Raw genomic sequence first — 23,167 nt, 5'->3', positions numbered from 1 at the left:
AGCTTTTCGCTTCCGTCACCTACCAATCCCCATCATCAATGACCTTATTACAGCTATCACCAAAAGCAATCGCCCGTGCTCAAACATTTCACATCGCCAAACAATGCGTCGCCAAATCCTATCTACCAAGGCGCCAACTTATGCTTATAACCAGGTTGGGGTTCATGGCGCCACGGCGATACGAGGCTTTGTAGTCATTTCCCTCTTGAAGGACGCCCCATAGAGCGTCAGTAACTCCCTCTCGAAGGACGCACACCGCCCTGACGAGAACGACCAAAGTCTTTAACTTGGCACCATCCCATGGTTGCTACCAAGCTGGGGGGCTCCTGTTCTGGATGGCCCAAGTACTGGAATGGCCCAATTACTCAGGCTCAACCCTCAGCTGGCCTAGTTACTCAAGCCCACCCTCAGCCTTGTTCCGCGTCAGCCCTTAGGGCTGACGCAGACCCTCACGATCTCCAAGACTGCAGCACGTCCAAGAGATACACCAAAATGTCCCACTTCGGGACATCAACCGCTAAAGGCAGTCGCCATAAGCACTGCAAAGGAACCTGCCCCTTTGATCAGTGCTGACATCGCTGGGTGCAGTGGTTGCAGCACTGCCATTGTGGCAGCGCCAACCACGCCTAACACTGCCATCATGGGTGTGCACCCCAAGAAGGGTTGACCCCCACCTCACCAACCCGCATCATCTTCCTTATAAATAGCCCTCAGGGGGCACACTAGAGAGATATCTTTTATGTACTGTTGTTATGTCCATTTACTCCCAAGTCATACTCTTGTTATTTATCTGCCATTGATATCAGCTTGTTACCTCTTGGAACTATACCTTCTAGCCTGGTCTTTACCTCAACTAGTGGTGTAATCCATATAATAACATTACCCTCAAGGGTACATAATGGGCTCACAGAACTGAACGGTACAACATCAAACGTATGATATTATCTAAAAGAGGTTTTTATGCTTACATCATAAGCTTTACAGGAGTGCTGTGTAATGAAAATCTTACAATAAGATCTTATTGTTATTTATTACATAATTCCACTTTACGTAAAATCATATGAGCACCATATTGTGGCTGAAGAGTAATTACTGTAACCGGAGCATGAGCATAAGCCAGAGAAAGTTCAAATGAGAAACGTTGTAAAATCAGAGATAAAGCCATCTTTGCTTCTAATATGGAAAAGTTTTGTCCAATGCAAATTCTAGGACCCCATCCAAATGGAAAAAATGAAACTCTGCCATTTGTTGCCTTTAAAACTCCTTCAGAAAATCTCTCAGGATTGAACTCCTTAGCATCATCACCCCAGAGTTCACAGTCATGGTGAACCAAAACTATTGGTAAGGAAACCTGCACTCCAGCAGGTAATGTCATGTTTCCAAGTTTCATATCTTTGTCAACAGTTCGAGAAAGCCCAAGTATTGGTGGGTATAACCTAAGAACTTCATACAAAATCATGGTGACCTGTTACAAAAAGATTATTGCTAAAGGTAAGTATCAAGGACATACCATTCAGTATCAAAATCAAAATAATATAATACTTACAATCCTAAGGTGACTCAGCCCATCAAAATCTGGTTTGTTGTTGCCAAAGACTTGCAAAACTTCATCCCTAGCACGTGCTTGCCAATCAGGGTACCTACACAATAAGATCATTGTCCAAACAAGCAAAACCGAAGTGGTTTCCTGCCCTGCAAAGTAGAATAGCTTGCATTCCTCTATTACATCTTCAAGATTCATTCCAACATTCTTACTGTTTCCTTGTTCTTGAATTTCCTTGTGATTTGACTCCAAAAGTATTCCTAATAAGTCATTCTTAGTTGCTTCACCTGCCTTTAGTGCTTTCTCTCTCTTGTTAATCATACCCTTTAGCGAAACATTTACATCTCTGTAAATTTGCTTCATCCTCCGATGAGTGGAAGTAGGTAGAAACCTACAAATAAACATAACCAGTGCTGTAATTATCATGATACGAAGGGAATGCTCTTCCAATATCAACTAGCCTTCTAGCGGTTGTTCTGTCAACAGTAAACACAGTTTGGTTTTCCATCTGCTAGAGTTTTAGTATTGCAAGTTGCAATTCACACATTGCATCTCATCTTCCCATCACAATAATTGGTAAGTAAGTGGACATTGTATATATCACAGATTCTTATTCATTATGATAAATGTAACTTATCTGAATTAAATTTTTTCCTATTCTTCTTGGAATTGAGATACGACATATTCCTGTCACAATGTTTGGTAAATTGCTCGTTGTAAAAAACAAATTCCTCTGATTCTTAATGATAAAATATTATTTTCTAATTGCTGTTTCCGGTATGAAATATGGTAAGGTTAGTTCAGTTGAATAAAACTTGTGTAATAAGCTTGATCTTGCTTTAGTAATCGAGCAGTTAGATACACAGATTAGCCTTACCTCCATCCAGGGATGAAAGCTTTCATTGCAACTTTCATTGTAAGTTCAGCTTGCTCTTTTTGAAGTTCAAATATTCTTCTTCCTTCTTCATAACTACTTCCAAAGGCTGTTCTAGAAATAACGTCACTAGCCAAATTCTGAAGGAAAGGCCATACATCCATTTCACATGATCCATCTAGAGATAACATTCCCTCCCATTTGCTAATCAGATCATTACAACTTTTGAAAAATATTGGTAGCATAATCTGCGGTGTAATAAAGAAACAACAAGGAGTTAGCATTCCCAGAGTCAAACTAAGCACAAAAACATGCAGATCGCTTGCTAAATTATATGTTGCTGGCTAAACTAGCACAATCTATGCCATACCAAATATTTTTCTCAGGAGAATGTATAAGAAGAGTAATTTTTCCCGTGTGTGTTTCACATGTTTTCAAGAGACACAAAAGTGGATTGTATAATATCCAGATTTAGTAAAGGGAAACTAACCTTCAATTTTTCTAAATTGAAAGCAGGGTTGATTATCCTTCTGTGCTTGCTCCACTTTTCTCCCTCGTGAGTTGCAAGGCCAGAAGCTAGTAACTTGAAAGCTGGATTGATATTAGGCTTTGGGAAATCATGATTCTTGTTAAGTACATCTTTTATTAGCTCAGGATCTGTGAGGGTCACCCTTGGTATTGGTCCATACCAAATAAAAGAATTCTTTCCTGCATACCATCAGAAACTTTATACGAAGGTTCAAACTAGTATTATTTTAATTTAGGTTTAAAGATTAGGTTTGTCATTTATTTGTAATTCAGGAATTGAAGAGATTGGGAAACTTTGTGTGTGTGCTATTTGAAATTGAAATGAATTGCATACCTATGTCCAAAAGGTAACGGGAAGAAAAAATATTTTTCTAATTTCTAATGATTATAGCTGTCATGTGCTCTCCAGAGTTACATTCAGATTGTTAAAGACAATATTATGCTAGCAACATACTTTTTGACACACTTTTTTTTTTTTCTTGGTATTCACTTTTTGACACTCTCTATTAGTAGAGCACATGAGATTTCTCTCAATAATAGAGGGATTGCCAAAGAGTGTGTTGCTAGCAATTCTCTATGGTTCAAATGCTTCACTTCTTTTACAGTTCTGATGAGATGCTCAAATTGTGCATGTTGTGAGGTTGATGAGAGATGAATTAGTTCTTTTAAAGAAAAAGGAAATGAAAAATTATTTTCCTCATCTGTTTATATGAGGGGCAGGCAATTACAAATCTGTTCTCCTGGTAAGCTATGAGGAAATTCATTGCAAGGAGTACAGAATAGCACCATTCTTTGCAGGTTTACAAAAAATAACAAATATAAAAATCATTAGTTAGCTATTGAGAGAAGAACACAAAATGCTTATTAGATAGAATCTGATGACAAAAATGATGAGCTGTTTATTAGCCACGTGAGGCACTCTTGACGTTGAACACATGAAATGGTTGATGTCTGCAATGAAAGAAGAATTTCTCATTGCTTAGTAAAAAGAATGGCAAGAAAAGTGTTTACACATTCTACCAATTGGAGGACCATTGCTTAGTAAAAAAGTGATGGAGGCTTCAGGCTTGAGCTATAAGGATATCAAAGTCTTGGAAAATCAGGCATGGAGGATTGCTCAAAACCCTGGGAACCTTTGGGTACAGATACTAAACTGTTTATATTTTCTGTCCAAGGATTATTTCCAATTTTAGAAATCACCAAGGTGATCATGGTGCTGGATAGTACTGTTCATAAAAATGATTTCATAAAGAAGCTCTGTTAGTGGCATATTGGAAGGAGTAGCAAAGTAATTACAGATAAAAAAATGGGTGAGAAAGGATGCAATGTTATAAGTTCCTTACAATGTTGAGAATCAACCAGCAAGCGTAATCACCAATCCTAAATGGCAATATTGTAACAATTAAGCACCTTTTGTTACCCTTTGAAGTTTGAATGGACAAAGGTATGGTTTGGGGATTGGCTCATTCTCTAATTTATGATGGGCTAGAATTGGGTCAAACTAGGCGTCTATTGTCATTGTTATATCTATTAAAATTTCTATAATTATCTATCATCATAATTAAATGTGGCACATAAATGGATGTGAGTATAGCTGACACCATATATACGACTCCTTACTGATTTTGTAAAATCTCAAATCATATATTCACACATGCATAAACTAAACAAACATAATAATAACACACTGAATAAGATACTAAAAAAAAAGAGTCACTATTTTGGGGAAAAGGGAAGGGAGGCACAGATGCATCCCAAATATAGCACAGAACATGGATTAAAAGTCATTAACTCAGCAAGTGTAAAGAAAAAGGAAAATACATGAATTATTCAATAACAAAAAGTGTAAAGAAGGAGGCAAATCAATGACAATTGCAAATAAGAAGAGTGGGAAGCATAGACATACCATGTTTGTTGACACTTTGTTGGATATAAGAGAACACATGGGGCACTATATCATCAGAAAGATTCATGGGTTTGGACCTTGCTTCCTTTTGAATCTTCAAAAAATCCTTTAAGTCCCCAACCAAAAACCTGCATGGATTGCCTTGAAGGCCTTGTTCTCTTAGCAGCCTCTCTAGCCTCTTTGGCCTCAGCCACAACCAGTTCAGCATCCTCCATCCCCATATCAGAGCAACTGTCACTGCCATAATTATGGCTGCACTTGTGGCCCATGCTGCTTCCATTTTTGTCTCTGTGATTGGTAAGGGAAAGAAAACGGGGGAAGATGATGAAACCAAAGAAAGTCAAGCACTACGCATAACTCAGCACTAGTGGATGTTATAGTGCTGTACTATTCTCTGTATTAACGTGAAAGGTTTTCTTTACAAATTATACACTCTTGAAAGGTGTATAATTTGTAAAAGTTTATAAATAAAAAATTTATAAATATAATATTTTTTATATTAATAAAAATAATAATATTTTTATTATTATTATATCTTCAGATTTGGCGTGAACAAGATTATTAATTGACAAGCACATATTTAGTCGGCGGCTAGTTAGGGCCTATGTTTCCTGACCTAATCTATATTTTTTAATAAAATAATAAAGTTTTAATGGTACTATATAATAATTTAATGTCTTCACCTTTTGATTTTTATTATTATCTTGAATTTTGTTTTTGTGGAGTGAGATTATATAATATATGAGTGAGTTAATATGTGTCATTATTTTGAATTTTAATTAAGTTTTATGGCTTCAGTTATTATATTGTTTCCATTTTTCATCATCTTAAACATAAAAATAAAATAAAATAATCATAACAAATGATTTACAGGGAGCTATATGTCATTTTGAAATTTTGGTAGGCTTAATAAGTCAGGCCAATTTTTTTTTTTTAAATGGCAAACCAATCCTATAATTTAATTTATCTGAATTCATTTACATTCTTACAAATAATTCATTTTGAGATATATTTGACGAGATAATTTTATCATTTAGTGAAGAATTATACTAATAATTTTATAAGTTATTCAAAGAAGAAAATACTATTATTTTTATACTCATATTGAAAAAAATAGATAACTTGTTAAAAGTAATTATAATGGATTTAATGTTTCTGTTTTTATTATAAAAAAAATTTCTGTTATACTCACATAAAAATGAATGGGTTCTATTATAAAGAGAAGAAAGAGAAAATTAGTGGGCCTAATTCATTTTTATATGAGTGTGGTAGAAAACTTTTTTATGCAGAAGCATAAATATTTTTCCTATTATAATACTAAATTTCAAAGAATAACTGTATATCCTAATTATTATATCCCACTCATAATTTTTTATTTGAATGTTAACTATTTAAAAAAATATATTAAATACTACTTGATATATTTTTTTTTTAAGGAATTATAAATGGATCCTCTCGTGTGGGAAGATCATAATCATACAAAAATAAATCAACGGTTATGATTTTGTGATTACCTATTTTAATATTTTTTTTCCTTTTTTTTTTTTATTATCATTGATTCACTTTGTATGATTATGATTTTCTATATCATCATATCATGTTTTTTTCACAGATCTGAATTCTATATCACACTAACCTGACATGATCTTTTTAATTATTTAAGAAGAATTACGTTACAAATTTTAACTAAGTCACCGGAGATGAAGTTATTTTCAGTGAACTCAAAACGACATCGTTTTGGGACGAAAATCAAGGTGTTTTTGTAATTATAATATATTGCAGTGTTATATTAGTCTTTATCATTATAATTTTTTAATTTTATAACTCAAAATGACATCATTTTTAACTCATTGGAGATAACTTTATCTCCAGTGACTCGAGAAATACTTTTTCCTCTAGGGAAGTGGAAAAAAAAAAAAAAAAAAACTTGAAGTAAAACAAAATGACAGCCAAGCAAGGATTAGGTACCGCGTAGTTTTGTCTTTGGCTCTTTGTCGAGACTTTAAAATTGAGCTCATTAAACAATTTCTAGAGAAAGCTCTATAATATTTAAGTAACCTAAATAGTATTTAATAATTCTCCATGAAAGGGTGACAAGGAAATTCACATAATGTGCCATGTTACCTACAAATTGTCCCTTTCAAATATCAGTTTCCCACGAATTCTCTCCTTCTCCCCTCTATTTTTCAAAAGTATTAGTGTCCTTAAAAATCTTTTTTTTTTTTCTGGTAAACTCCTTAAAAATCTTTAAGATGTTTAGAAGTGTGTTGTGTTAAAGGAAAATCCTCTCCTTTTCTCTTCCATTCTTCTTGTGTTTGAAATTTGGCTCCAAATTTATAGATGAAAAGATATAGGAAAAAATGTGTGTCATTTTAAAGGATGAAAAGTTGTGTCATTTTAAGTGAGAAAAAATGATAGATAAAGAAGAGAGTGTGGACAAAAAAATAAAAATGTGAGTCTCACCTCTTTGTGAGAGTGAAATGATATAAGTTGTCAGTTGCGTAGCGGCCCTCATGCCAGCATGTGCCAAGGCACCTGCTTGGTTTTAAAAAAAGTTACTTGTTATATATAAATATATAATTAATTATAATTAACTAAGATTAAATTTATAATTTGGCACCATCTAAAAAATATAATTATATTTATGTTTGCAATCAAAAAAATGAAATCCAATACTCAAACTCTTTTACTTGATCTATCAATTAAAATCACTTTCAAAGCCCTAATTTATAACTTACAATTGAATCAGATTTCTCTCAACCTTGTGCCTTGCTACTTTTTCGTCTGACTTGCTACAAAACTTGCTTGTTCATACAAAAATAGCAGTGAGTGTGGTTGCTTGGGGCTTCCAGTTTGGGCGCTTGTATATCGATTAAAAACATGATTTGTGCTTTCAAAAAGGTGCCTGTGCAAGTTGTGCTTTTTCTCTTTTTTTAATCGAATGGTGCTTGTCTCTTCTTCTCTTAATCGAATGGTGCTTGTCTCTTAATCGAAAAGCTTTGTCCTTTGTGCTTCTTTTTTTTTTTTTTTTTTTAGGTTATTGAATATTGATTATTTTATTTGATAATTGCCTCTGCAGTGAAACGGAAGTGAGACAAGTAAATAGTAAAGAAAGAGAACATTTATAGTTGCACAACAGAGGAGGTATCTATTATTCTATTTTCCTGCATTTTTTTTCTAAAAAAATATAAATGAAGGCATTTACAAATTACAATTGCATTTATTGGTTTCATATGTAATTATGAGCAATCTGTATGTTACAAGAAAAGTGTAAAGAGTAGGAGTTAAACTTGGTTGCATATTAGTTGATAGTAATATAACTACTTCTTTGTAATTTACTTCACACAGAGGGGTAAAAAGTAACCAAATCTCATCTATTTAAATGATAGGCACTTGTTGTATAGTCACTAGCTTGATGGAAAGTTATAAGAGGTTGTCCATTATTTTTTTATATGAACTATGAAGATTACAAAAATGCAATGGGTTTTACAAAATGCAAAGATGGAAGAATCAAACAAAAATATATAATCAAGTTTGAAATGCTTATCAGAAAGGTTAGTGTCTTTTTATATGTTTGTTTTGATATATAATCATTGATAATTGTTCATTTAAATTTTTAATGTTATGTGAGATTATTTAATACATAATTTAGATACATAATTTAACCTATGCTAAGTTTAGAGCAGATTCCATTTTAATGTTCATCTTTCTTCTTCTTTTTTTCATTTTGCTTATACCAATTACATCTTCACGCTGATTAGATCTTGTGAAATTTATTAATGCATTTTGTTTTACTGCTTTGATTACTTAAACTTTGGATTTGGCATAAAAAATGTTTGGCCTCTCCTATGTGTCATTGTCTATGCTCTCTACCTGCTACACTTCACTGCTATCTTTGAATAACAACAAAAGTTGATTAATAAAATAAAAAAATATAATAAGTGAACAAATATTGCTGTTCACACCTTCAATGAATAACAAGATTAAAATGAATATTATACCATGAGAATGCGAAAATTTATCATATCATTAACATAACATACATATGTTAATAGTTCTCATAAACATGTTTTTTTCTTCAATTTTTTTTGTTAATTGTTACCTTATAAGGATGCCCCCGTTTTGACAATTTTTAATTCCTCGCCATGCACATAAATTTGAACAATTCGTAACATTTCATTCAATCCATTAATTTGAAATTTAAACAAGTCATCATAGATACACATAGGCTTGGCAAAACGGGTTGGCTCGTAACCCGGCTAAAATGAGTCGGGTTGGGTTAGAAAAAATGAGTTAGTAACTCACGGGTCAACCGGGTTGGCTCACGGGTTATGTTTTTTTTTTAAAATATAAAAATATAAAAATTAATGAAGATAAAGTGGAAAGCTAAAACTTAAAATTCCAATTCCAAAGACCCAAACAAAAATACAGCTGCCAATAAATCCAAAACCGTGCATTAAGGACCTTTTTTATAGTATGTGTGATAGTGTGAATGTGGTGGTGTCAACTGCCAATAAGTCCAAGTCCAAATACAAAAGGAATTTTCTATATTTGTATAATGTCTTTGTATTGAATGAATTAATAATTTAGGAAAAAAAATTAGAATTTACAGCATTAATGGAATTTTAATTTTTTTTCCATTTTTTCGAGGCAACTCGCGAGCTAACCCTAACCCGACTCGGGTCGGGTTGGGTTGAGTTTTCTGTCTCATTTATTTTTCGAGCCAATCCTAACACAACTCTTTTTTTTTAATTGAACGCGGGTTGGGTCGGGTTGAGTCGGGTTGGCCCGTTTTGCCAACCTTAGATACACATGACATGAAAATCAGTGTTTTAAAACTCAGACCGGTCATCGAACCGGTCGAGGTACTGGGTCACTGGTTCAACCGGGTTGAACCTGATTTACTGTTCACATATTAAAAATATAAAAATATTACTTATATTAATAAAAATTCACGTAAAAAAACTATCAATGAGCTTCAAAAAATAAATTGATTTTCAATGATAGCAAATATTATATACTTCTAAGCTTCTAGCTCTAGACCATATCCTAATATTGGATTAAAATTACAATATAAGTTAAATACACCTTTTGTGCTTGACATGATACGGATAAATTAAATCATGATAACAAATAGTATGCATGAAATATACACTAAGAAAAAAGTGTCACCATTATCATGATAACAAATAGTATGCATGAAATATACATTAAAAAAAAGTGTCTACCGTTGAGATGAGATCATGAGACCATCAATGTTTATCACCACTTAACTTCATGAGATCATTATAATTAAGATGTAACTAAATTACATAAACAAACTGCATTAATCTAAAATACCTTATTATTTTCACCTTACTTTTAATCATATTCATCATAAAATATGAATATGATTTAATTCAAGAGTTCTTATCAACAAAAAAAAAATTACCAAAAAAAAAGGAATAACCAGTCTAACCCGAGTCGCCGGGTTTCGGCCGGGTCAATCGGTCCAATCCGAGTTGACTGCAGAAGCGGTCCAACTACCCGCTCGGGCCGGGGAACCCACCGGGTCACCGAGTCCTGGGTCGACCCGGCCGGTCCGAGCCGGGTTTTAAAACACTGATGAAAATATCACCTAATTTTTTTAATGGTAAGACCAACAATATCATATATATCTTCTGTCTAATTTTTATTTTTTTTGATATCATCAATTAAAGCGACTACTCAACTTGTCTCATTTGAGTCGGGTAGGATTATAAAGATTATACCACTCATTAAGCTGGAACAACTCCTACTTGATAATTTGCTTGCTTGGGATTATCTTCTTTATATAAGCATATTATTATCTTATATTATAAAGGAATTCCATTCTATGCAAACCTTGCTGACGTGTCGCACTGTGGTTCAATTTCACTATTATGTTCACACTACAAATTTTAAAAAAGTTTCCTTTAATGGTAAATCGGTGAATATAATAAATACAAAAAAGAATTATATTTTCAATGGACAAGATTTGTTACTTTAAATCAATGGTCAAGATTGCTTATTCATTGATTTATAACTACTAAATCACTCTTTGTCGTTATCTTTGTTTTTTAAATCTTTATTCAGTTTAATTCAAAAACTTCACATTTTTTAAAGAAGACAAATCAAAAACTTTAAATCACTCTCATTTATACAATTCCTGATACGCATTATTCTTCAACATCGGTGACTGCTTCTCTGTTTTTTCTTCTTACACAAAATATGATTTTCTGAAGGATGTTAATCCTGCCAAGGAGGACTGGAGGATTAAGGTGAAGGTGGTTCGGACTTGGAAAGTTCCTAACTTTCAGCGTAAAAATTTGGAGGACAATCTTGAAATGGTTTTATTGGATGAACAGGTTGTGTTCTGTGTTTTAAAAATCTTCCATCTTTGTTTTGATCATTTTAGTTAACGTTGTTGACATAAGTTGGCTCCATTCTTTTGTAGGGTGGTAGGATCCACGCCACTGTCAAAGGTACCTTGCAGGTGCGGAATAAAATCAACGAAGGAGAGTGCTATTTTATAAAAAAATTTGGATTCAATAGCGATGTGTTTAGGCCAACCAAGCATCAGTATCGTTTGTCTTTCAACTTGAGGACTGATGTTAAATCGATTGTTGTTTCTGATATTTGTGCGAGTGATTTTGATTTTGTTGATTATAACATCATTGAGAAAGAAACGTCTGACTCCCCTTATCTAGTCGGTAATAGATTCTTCCTCACTGTTAGCCAACAACTTCATCACGACCCCTCCTTTGCTGTATATATTGGAAGACTTGAATCAGCTTCTCTCGGAGGTAGTTATGTCAATCAATAGAACCTGATGCTCTCTTTTGTTGTATACATAATTACATGTTTTCACTTTCGCACGCTGTTCTTAGAGGGTACGCTCGTCAATTGGTCTTTGCACACTCAAACCACTTACATAGATAACTTACAATACCACCTCTCAATTGGGATAACATGGCCAACTATTTCCATCAAAAACACATGCAAATAGGTTAGCTGGATATATCATTTAGGTAGATAAATATGTGATACCATTCAACCAAACAAGGTGATCATGCAATCCCACTTCTCCATTTTCCTATCTATCTCTTCAAAATCCTCCAACCAAACACCCCCTTAGGTCTAAGTTTCCCAATTGTTCCAAGACAATTGCTCCCTTATTGTTAACTCTAACAATAGCTAGAATAACAATGAAGAAAAAAAACCTTACTAGTACTTCTCAAAAATAATAAAAGGTGACACATTAAATCAAATTTTCAACTAAGTGCAATTCTCTATAAAAGCCCATAAGAGAAGTGTCTTTTTGGATCAGCAGAGATCTTGTATATATAGATGACTTTATACCGGTGTAAATCGATCAAGCATATCTTGATATTTATTGAAAATTAATAATTAATTAATGAGAATAATTTAATTAATTATAATCGTTTGATGGACGAAATTCAACGACTAAGATAGTTTGTAAGATTTATTATTTCTTATACCGGATCATGTATATATATATATATATATATACATATATATATATGGGGAAAATATTTCTCCGGCAACTTGAGATAAATTTATCTCCAGCTACCCCAAAACTACGTCGTTTTATTTATTTATTTCCTTATATTAATTGATTCACCTTTGAATGGTTATGATTCCTTTTCTCTCTCTCTTCCTTTATCACCATTGATCCATCTTTGTATGTTATGATTTAGTAGCCGGAGATAAAATTATCTCCGGCAGCTTGAGAAACGATAAGCCCTATATATTATATATACATATATAGGGTCAACTTACACCGATTCAAGAATAATAAGTCTTACATTGAATCTTAAACATTAATTTTCATGTATTTAACGGTTGAGATTTATTGAAAATTAATAATTAATTAATGAGTGGGATCCAATAAATCTCAACCTTTAAATGCACTGAAATCAACGGTTAAGAATTGTTGTGTTAGTAACAACTTCTATTTGCAGAAGCGAAGTAAATCTGTGGCAAGATGGAAAAATAAAGAAGTAGAAAAATAACACACAGAGAACACACGACAATTTTAATATGGAAACCCCCCTCAATGCGAGGAGTAAAAACCACGGGATCACTAAGTCCAAGAAAACTTCCACTATGAAAGTAAGATTACAACAATGATCTCTCTAGTACAATACTAGAGGTTTACACACAAACACATCACCCACTAAGGGTAATTTACAACACTTTTATCTCTCACTTGGAGGATTTCTCTCTCACCTATATGGTGGAACTCTCTCTCTCTCTCTCTCCTAAGAGGAACTATCTCTTACTCTCATAATGCTTCGAAGGGATGATTTGAACAAATGAAAAGTTGCCTTTTCATAGGAACATCTTCCCGCATCCGAACAACATCTCTATGTTAAATCCGTGTTCACCCTTTAAAGTTTCTACAATTGCTATAGTATGCTTGCCTCCAAATGGATTGTAATTTCATGCTTTCCGTCAAATGAATAGTGAAGAAACATGTGAACATTGAAAACAAAGCTTGCCGACACAAGCTACCAAAAAGTCAGCTGAACCAATTTGATTAAAAGTTTGGCAGTATCCATATGTTAAGCATCTACCTACTATAATAATTTAGGAGGAAAAAAATCCAACAAATCTCCCCATTTTCGACTTAATTAGATAGGGTTATCATGCCTGCACCTTTGCAGTAATCTTTGAACGTCCATATTGGAACCGTCTTGGTCATCATGTCTGACCAGTTTAGGTCGGTGTGCACCTTATCGAGCTGAAGAAACTTCTCTTCTATCACATCTCGAATCCAGTGGTAGCGCATGTCTATGTGCTTTGATCGTGCATGGAAAGTTGAGTTTTTCGCTAAGTGAATAACACTCTGATTATCACACTTCAACACATATTTCTCCTGACTATGGCCTAGCTCTTGTAGGAAACTCTTCATCCACACTAGCTCCTTGCAAGCTTCTATTGCAGCAATGTACTCAGCCTCAGTAGTAGATAGGGCAACACACTTCTGGAGTTTAGACTTCCAAGAAATAGCTCCCCCTGCAAAAATAGTTAGTTAACCTGTGGTTGACTTCCTTGAGTCACCATCTCCACCCATGTCGGCATCCGAGTAGGCTTTTAACTCGGGTTTTCCTATCCCAAAGCACAAACATTTATTTACCGTGCCTTTGAGATATCTGAATATCCATCTGACGACATTCCAATGTTCCTTTCCTGGATTCGATATAAATCGGCTTACAATCCCGACTACACGAGCAAGGTCGGGCTTCGTGCATATTGTGGCATACATAAGGCTGCCTATGGCTGATTGATATGGAACTTTTGACATCTCATCTCTTTCTTCATCACTGGTTGGACTTTGCTTCTGACTCAACTTGAAGTGTCCAGCCAGAGGAGTACTAGCCGTTTTGGATTGGTTCATGTTGAACCTCTTCAGGATTTTCTCTATGTACTTCTCCTGAGATAACCACAACAACTTCTTTGAGCAATCTCAGACAATCTTCATCCCGAGTATCTGTCTTGCTGAGCCTAGATCTTTCATAGCAAATGACTTGCTCAAGACTTTCTTGAGGGCATTAATCTTCCCCATATTTTTTCCCACTATCAGCATATCATCTACATAAAGTAAGAGGATGATGAAGTCATCATTGTCATACCTCTTGATGAACACACAATGGTCTGCTTGAGTCTTCTTGAAGTCATGCTTAATCATGAAAGATTCAAACTTTTGTACCATTGTCGGGGTGCTTGCTTCAAGCCGTACAGACTCTTTTTAAGTCGGCATGCCAGATGTTCTTTACCTGGAACTTCAAAACCTTGTGGATGCTCCATGTATATTTCTTCTTCCAAGTCTCCATGAAGAAAAATTGTCTTCACATCAAGCTGTTCGACCTCCAAGTCTTGAGTGGCTTCTATTGCTAGAATAGTTTGGATCGATGCCATCTTCACAACTGGTGAGGATATCTCTTCAAAGTCTATGCCTTTCTTCTTATTGCACCATTTCACCACAATTCGAGCTTTATATCTCGGTTTTAGGTTGTTCTCCTCCACCTTGAGTTTATATACCCATTTGTTCTTCAAAGCTTGTCTGCCCTTTGGTAACTCGACCAGATCAAAGGTGTGATTCTCGTGCAAGGATTTTATCTTGTCTTGCATGGCTTTCTCCCACTCTTCCTTTTCAGCGCTAGTCACTACCTCTTCATAACCCTGAGACTCTCCTTCTTCTGCAACAACTGTGTACTCGTCTGCAGGATATCTGGTGGAAAGGCGTCTAACTCGGCGAGTTTGCCGAGTTTATGGTTGCACCTCGAAATCCGATTATTCTATTTCATCTTGAATTTTCGGATGTTCTGATTCTATTTCACCTTCAACTGGTGGCTCTTATTGTTGTCTTCCCTCCTCAGTGTTTTGTTGATTGGGTTCTCCCCCTACTTCAGTTCAGATAGGGGAGATGAGATCTTCTTAACAAACTATAACTCGGACCTTGGGCATCTGTATGTCTTCAATTGTCTGATCCTCTAAGAATACTACATCTCAGCTTCTCATAACCTTCTTGTTGATGGGGTCCCAAAGACGATAACCGAACTTGTCTTTTGGTGAGCCAAGATAAACACACTCTTTACTCGTTCATCCTTGGGATTGTGAACAAATGAACAATATCTGAATACTTTCAGATGCTCGTACCTTGGCTTTTTACCCGTCCAGACTTATTTTGGGATTTCTCCTTCGAGAGGACTTGAAGATGACAGATTTATCAAGTTGACTGCAGTTTTGAAGGCTTCTCCCCAGAACACCTTGGGAAGTTTTGCATGTGACAACATACTTTGGACTCTCTCTTCAATGGTTCGGTTCATCCTTTCGGCTACACCATTCAACTGAGGTGTCTTTGAAGGTGTCTTCTCCAGCTTTGTTGCCCTGCAATACATCTCGAATAGATCTTGGTATTCTCCGTCGTTGTTAGCTCGAACGACCTTCAGCTTCCTGTCAGTCTCCCTTTCAACCCTTGCATTTCTCCTTGGATGCTTGGAGTACTTGGTCTTTTGTATTTAGCAAGGACACCCATACTCTTCTGGAGTGGTCATCAATGAACGTGACGAAGTAATATGCACCACCTAGAGATTTCTCTGACATAGTACACTCATCAGTATGGACAAGATCAAGAACATACCTTCTTCTTCTAGGCTAGTTTGGTCTTCTGAATGAAACTCGGCATTGCTTGGCAGCAAAGCAGTCTGTGCATTTTTTCAGAAGTTGACCTTTCAAGTTCGACAAAAGTTCCTTCTTGGTGAGAATTTGTAGACCTTTCTCACTCATGTGTCCGAGTCTCTTGTGCCAGAGCTCCAGACTCGATTATATCTCCCACAATCTCACACACAAGACGTTAAAGAAAATTATTTTGGGTAGATTGGGTTCTTTGGATGCGCTTACTGCTGGATTTTTTGGATGAGCTCTGTTCTGATTTTGTTCTTTGGATGCGCATTAAATTGGTATTTGTTGGACGCGTATACTGAATATTTTGGCCAACAACCCAAATAGAAAAGAAAGCAACTCAAACAATGCTTGTTTTGAGTGTGGAAAGGAAGATCACTTCCAAAAGGACTGCCCAAACAAAAAGAATAAATATGACAATGGCAAGTTCAAGAAAGGTAAGAGCAAAAAGAAGAGAGCTTACATGGTATTTTCAGATGATACTTCAAGTACTACAAGCTCCTCATCAAGTGAACAAGCTAACCTTTGCTTCATGACACAAATTGAAAAAGATCAAATTGAGCTATATTCTAGCCACTCTTCTAGTTCTATGTGGGATTCTGATTCGGTGTGTGATTCTAATTCAATATGTAGTTCTAGCTCCTCTTGTGATACCTCTTCTATGGTTGGTCCATCATATGATGATTTGTTGTATGCTTATAAGTGTTTGCAAGTTGAAAATGAAAAATTAACCTCTAAGGTTAAGAAAATTAAAAATGAGAAAAATTCTTGCAAGACAAAGTTGATAGTTTGACCACCAATGTAAATGATCTAATGAAAGACAATGAGGATCTTAAAAATGAAAATCTTTTCATTAATTGTCTTGTTGGATCATGTGATGATGTGAATCCCCCTTCCACTATTTCATGTACTAAATGTGTTGAATTATCTAATGAAGTGGATAGGTTAAAGATAACGGTTGATAGAATGACTAGTGAGAGAGACAACTTGAATGTCCTCCTTGGTAGACAAAGGGTTGAGACTACTAAACATGAACTTGGTTTTCGAAAACCTCCCTTTGCTCAACCAAGAAAGGAAAACCATTATCCCCCTAGGTTCATGTCTAAACTACCATTTAAGAAATGTACATATTGTTGCATGAGTGGTCATCTTGTATATCAATGCAATATTAAGAAATATGGCCTAAAAAGAACTAATCTTAAGTGGGTTCCTAAGAGGACTATAAATGTGGACAACATTACTTCAACATCTTATGGACCTCAACCTAACACATCTAGCACGTTTATTAACCAAAAGGTTAAGAACATGATATATGTTCCTAAGAAAACTTAGTGAGCATGTATGCATCATGTGGCATGGACTATTTTATTTGATAAATCATTTTGCACATGATGTCTAGTTGCTGTCTGGTGTTTAATATGACACGCATAGATTTTTTTAACACATCTTATGTTATACATGTTCAATATAAATGTTCTATGTAACACCCCGTAGTACTTCGGTTGTTAACATACATGATATTTAGCATACACAGCAGAAGACCTTATCTTAAAAGAATAATAAAGCGTATTATAAAAATACGAGAAAACTTTTTCTAAAACATTTTCAAAGAGTTCATCTGATATATTGCATTCGCGTAACGTTAACATCTAAGTCTATTGATTAAAACCATTTGGCCATCACTAGTGGCCGTTGACCATCTGGATATGACATCAAGTGTGATTCCTGATGGAGTCTCACGGACAGTATAACGGCTTTATTTCGAATAACTGGGGACATGGGTCCCACACATACCATAACTTGATAGATACAATTATTAAACAGACAGCTCGCAAGTCCCACACGGACTGCGATCCCCTCTCGGGTCAATACAAACAATAAGGCTTCATGCCCAATTAGCAGAAAAACATACATCAAGTCTATATTAAATTCGAAAACGGCTAAGCATCAGTAAATAATCCATGACTCTAATAATACAATTATGAGCCTAAATGAATACACAACATAGTCTCAATATAAGATCATTAAGCATGTTAATAAGTATATATGCCATCATAAAGTCTAATCATAATAAAAATAAATCAGCAGCGTCATCCACTACTCCAAGGCGGGGGCCTTACCCCTAGAAGCATCACCACTACTCTGGGTACCTGAAATGATGTCCCCAAACGGGGTGAGATAACACATCTTAGTAAGCTGAAGGTTCATAGAGGATCCTATAATCCCCTGAGCTCGCTTCCTGCATGACAAGTCAGATATAAAGCATATAATACAGGCATACAACATAAACATAGCATCAACATATCATCCTTGTGTAACCCCAGGGTCAAAGCCATAGACGGTTACACATGTGTGACTCTAGGGTCAAGCCATTGCCAGTCAACACAACCTCTGTATAAAATAGCTCCCAGAGTCAAGTCATAGGCAGCCTACATACCATAATTACTGGCCAAGATTCTCATAACATAAATCGTCAGTGCATCATCATAACATCAAGAATCATATAACATCAATATGAATGTGAATGAATGCACATATACATTATACAACATACTTTCATACAATACAACCATAATGCCCATCATCATGGTGGGGCCACAAGAGAGAGGAACAACCAGAACTAGGAGCTTACCTCACTGAGCTTATCACAAGCCCAACTCCAGCAGTAAAATACATATGCTCCAATAAACCCTTAAGTGCCAAATCCTCTAGGCAAACCTAGAGCAGGAATCATTTACATCATTAATACTCAATCACTTAATGATTCCGTATTTCATTCTTACATGCCAATAATATGCCCATTACAAGTCTAGACCAATTATTACATAATTACGTATTTTAGTGTATTATGAAGTGTTCACTTATTACACAATCAACCACGTAGTTTAAGAACCTTGCATAATCTTAGAATCACACACTAGGATCACTAAGGTAACTTAGACTATTTTCACTCATCCAAGCCATATATATAACTTAGACTATTTTCACTCATCCAAGCCATATATATACTTATTATAAGTTACTAAGGGTTCCCATAAGCCCACTTAGCTTAAATATCACTTTTAGGGTTTTTCCATAACTGTACATGCTTCTGTTTTCTAGTCACTGTGCACAAACCACTTATTATAAAATTATCGTCTTTTAGTATGTTAATCTGGACTCAATTATCTTTCCAACAAGGTATCACATGCCTCATTTGAAGTTTTCTAGCTCCGGTTACAATCATTTGAAGTTGAACAAGCAAAGTTGCCTGCCAACTCCGAACAGAGCCCTAAACATCCTTTATAATTTCTGCGATTCTGGAAAATATACTAAACCAATTGCTCTCAAATTTTTATGCAGACAACTAGACACCTTCAGCTTTAATTAGACATATTATGAGCCTAATTTGAGTAATTACTGAGGGAGAAAAAATTCGTGGAATTTGCAGCCATGTACAGCCCCTGCACATGGCCTCCCATGGTAGTCTTCACTCAATCGAACCTACAGAATGCTATACATCTTCAAATGATACCAAATTTTGACACCACATAGCTAACATCTCAATCTTAAAAATTTTATAAGGAACATCCCTATAGGACCTCTATGGAGGGAGATATGCCATCCCCAAGTTAGTCTAAAAACTGGTCATTTAGCCCTAAGTGGGTTTAATTATCAAATCTTAATTACCTATGGTTAGCAACTCTAAGTCACTTTAATTCTTGGATTTTTTTCTATTATTAGGTCACATTATGAAATTCCACTTAGTCACATTATGCCATGATACCTCAAGTTCATTAATTGCATGATTAGTGCTCCTAAACCCTAATTAGTTTCATTTTTAGGGTTTAATCTTTAATTAGTGTATTATGCATAGTTCACCACACTTAACCACTAGATTAATTTCCTAATTAGGTCTTAATATTAATTTTAACATAGTGACCCTAAATTAATCACATATGGTCGAATGCTTAGGTGTTTAAATTAGTATTTTTAAGCTTATTTCTTAGTCATTTCATTAGTTAATTAGTACCTACACTTAATTAATCCACTAATCCATGATTTTCTTATTTTTAACACAAATAATTCATATTATATCAAAGGGGGCAGATTTGATTAATTATATTTATTAGGATTTTTAGCCATCCTTAATCAAGATTTGTAGGTTTCACTTAAAGATCGCCCATTTAATTAATCTTTCTTAGTTCCTCTTAGGATTTTTCCACACTTAATCACTTCATAAAAATTTTTAGTCATCAAACCCTAGATCCCATGACATGGCTGAATCATAGGTGTCTCCTTTAGGGTTCAAGTTCATCCTTTTTCATACTACTAACCCTTACTTGTCTCAAGTTGAGTTTAAATTGCCATCATCAAAAAGGGAGAGATTGAAGACCTCTTATGCATTATGGAATAAATATTTTGATGATGACAAAAGGTTTACAAGAAGTCTCAATTGAAGATGGAGTTTGATGATACAAGTGGTTAGGTATATTTAAAATTTTGTTACACATTATATTATATCATATAGTATACACCTAAGCTCCATTGCATTATATACATTTCATTTTAGAAATAGAAATTAAATTGATTTTAGAAATAAAATAGTTTTTAAAATAAAATGAAAAGTAGCTTTTACAATTTGATAAAGCAATCAGGTTCAGTACTTTAAAACAAAATATATGGTCACGTGGGTTTGTTCTCTTAAATAGAATATAAAATTAATTTTAGTCTTAAGTTTTGTTTCTATTAGAAAAAGTGTAAAAGAAACTGCTTGCACCTTTCCCATAAAACAAAAGTGATCAGAATTTTGCTTTATATAATAATAAAAAAAGAGAAACTTTCCCAATCATATACATATTTCACAGTACCTATACTTTTATGCTCTGTAACAATAGTTCAAGAAGAAAACCCTATTCTCATTTCTCTCTCTTCGATCTTCGTGATTCCCTCAATAAAGCTCAAGCAGAAATTTGTGAAATATCTTCTTAGTGAGTTGCAAGTGTTTCATGATTCTATCTCACACAATCTCACACACAAGATGTTAAACAAAATCATTTTGGGTAGATTGGGTTCTTTGGATGCGCTTACTGCTGGATTTTTTGGATGCGCTCTGTTCTGATTTAGTTCTTTGGATGTGCATTACACTGGTATTTCTTGGACGCGTACACTAAATACTTGGGGTTCTTGTGAGAACAACTCATATATTCTTTTGGGGCTTCATTGTGGTAAACTCTAATCAACTCATATTCTTGGTTAATATTTTTATTTGAATCCTATATTCTGAGATCTTGAAGAATTTTAGTTAAGCATATTAAATCTGAATTTTTGGTTTCATTGAGGCATATTGTGTTTAATTCAGATTTTCTTGTGGTTCTGTGTAAGAAGATTAATTCTGGATTTTATGTGAAATTTTGAGAAAAATTCTGAATCTGATTTTTACATTTACATTGTGATATTTTTTGTTTAAATCAGATTTCTTGGTGTACATTGATTAGAGAATTAATTTTGTAATATCTAATCTCCTTGGTGCATTAATTTTAGAGATTTTGAGACATATGGCATTGGCCTAATTTTCTGCATATGGCATAAATTTTTGGAGCTTAGTTTGATATTTCTGTGATATATTTGGTATGATATGACACTGTATTGTTGGGTTATTTCACTTGTTACAGTTCTGAAAAATTCTGTATTGGTTGTTAAAGTGGAGTAGTTGCGTGCTGTAAATCTGTCATAGGTGTGTGGGTGAAACCGTGTGGGTTGGCAACCTTGTGCTTGGCTTTAGAGTGTGTCTCAAGGCCTGAAGCCTCAAGAATCCACTAGGGAGAGTGGAGGACTTGTATGAGAGGAGTTGGTGACTCCGTAGGTTCAGCTTGAGAGTATTCTCAAAGCTTGGAGGAGTGTAAGCACTAGGAAGGATTTTGATATTTTGTTTGATTGCTTGTGTGACGCGTATTTGTAAAACAGGTACACTTGTGATAAATAAAATATCTGCAGTGACTTCAGTCTGGATGTAGCACCTTACTTAGGCTTAGTGGGCGTGAACCATGATATATCGTGTGTCTCTTGTCTCTCTCATTTAATTTCTGAATATTCTATTCTTGAGACAGAAAATAACATCGCTTCTGGTTTGTTATTGTTTCTGCTTTCTGATATATTTTTGAAAGTGATGTAGCACCTTACTGGATATGATATAACTGCTGTAACACTTAAACTATTTTCTGGTATTTGGAAATTAATCATTTTCTGTTTTAAGTAAGAAAGGTTGTTGCTGCGTTTGCTCTGTAAAATAAAAGGTCAGGTACATTTTTTATTGATATACATCATACAGAAATTATTTTGGGCATATAGGGACCTAAGGTAAAAATAGTAAAATTCTTATAGCTGTGTGACTGTTATCTGAACTGAACTTACAAAATAAATTGATAATTGTCAATCTTGTTGAGTTGGTGTGGTGATTGAGCTTAATAGTTCAACTTTTTCTAGACTCTACAAATTTAAGGATCTACTAAGAAAATGTTTTTGAAAAATTTGAAAACACGTATTCACCCCCTCTAAGTGTTCTCCCGCATCCTCTGTAAAGAAGCCACTTGCCCAACAAGTGGTATCAGAGCTTCGTGCTCTGAGTGATTGACCATTAGCCAAAGAGTTAAAGATCCTATGGCTTCTTTCCATTAGGATATTCCTCTTGAGGATGGTTCCACCTATCGCCCTCCGTTTTTCAATGGGATTGATTATCCCTACTGGAAAACAAGGATGCAGATTTTCCTTGAGTCGGTAGATCTTAAAAATTGATATAGTGTAAAGGAAGGATATCAGCCTCCAACTAGACTAGATGACAATGGTAAAAGTGTGCTTAAAAAATACACCGAGTTCACTAGAAAAGAATTGAAGAGAGCCCAATACAACTCAAAAGCAAAGAACTTAATAGTTAATGCACTTGGTAAGGACGAATACTACCGAGTATCTTCATGTAAGACCTCACGTGAGATGTGGCTTATTTTAGAAAGAACCCATGAAGGTACCAGTGAAGTAAAGCGTTCTAAACAAAATGCATTATCTAGAGAGTTTAAGCTCTTTGAAATGTATGAGGGTGAGTCTATATTTGACATGCAAAAAAAATTCATGT

General features: G+C 34.7%; 1 protein-coding gene across 2 annotated transcripts; it reads right to left on the bottom strand.

Annotated features, from left to right (window-relative positions):
• Window positions 1-942: 942 nt before the first annotated feature.
• Window positions 943-11,532, bottom strand: LOC133308807 (cytochrome P450 72A68-like). Of its 2 annotated transcripts, XM_061509528.1 has the most exons (6): window positions 11,522-11,532; window positions 4,852-5,108; window positions 2,908-3,125; window positions 2,421-2,665; window positions 1,547-1,934; window positions 943-1,465 (listed from the first exon to the last, which is right to left on the bottom strand). In XM_061509528.1, the coding sequence occupies exons 1-6, from the start codon at window positions 11,524-11,526 to the stop codon at window positions 1,025-1,027; spliced, it is 1,554 nt and encodes a 517-aa protein (XP_061365512.1). In that variant the 5' UTR covers window positions 11,527-11,532; the 3' UTR covers window positions 943-1,024. The 2 variants fall into 2 exon arrangements, with proteins under 2 accessions (XP_061365512.1, XP_061365504.1); XM_061509520.1 differs by lacking the exon at window positions 11,522-11,532 and having other exon boundaries at window positions 4,852-5,225.
• Between the last annotated feature and the right edge of the window lie 11,635 nt (window positions 11,533-23,167).

The sequence above is a fragment of the Gastrolobium bilobum genome, unplaced genomic scaffold, assembly GCF_033153095.1.
Source record: "Gastrolobium bilobum isolate Gb01-03AN ecotype WA unplaced genomic scaffold, APGP_CSIRO_Gbil_v1 utg2596, whole genome shotgun sequence".
NCBI lineage: Eukaryota > Viridiplantae > Streptophyta > Magnoliopsida > Fabales > Fabaceae > Gastrolobium > Gastrolobium bilobum.
This window is presented reverse-complemented; position numbering and strand designations above follow the sequence as displayed.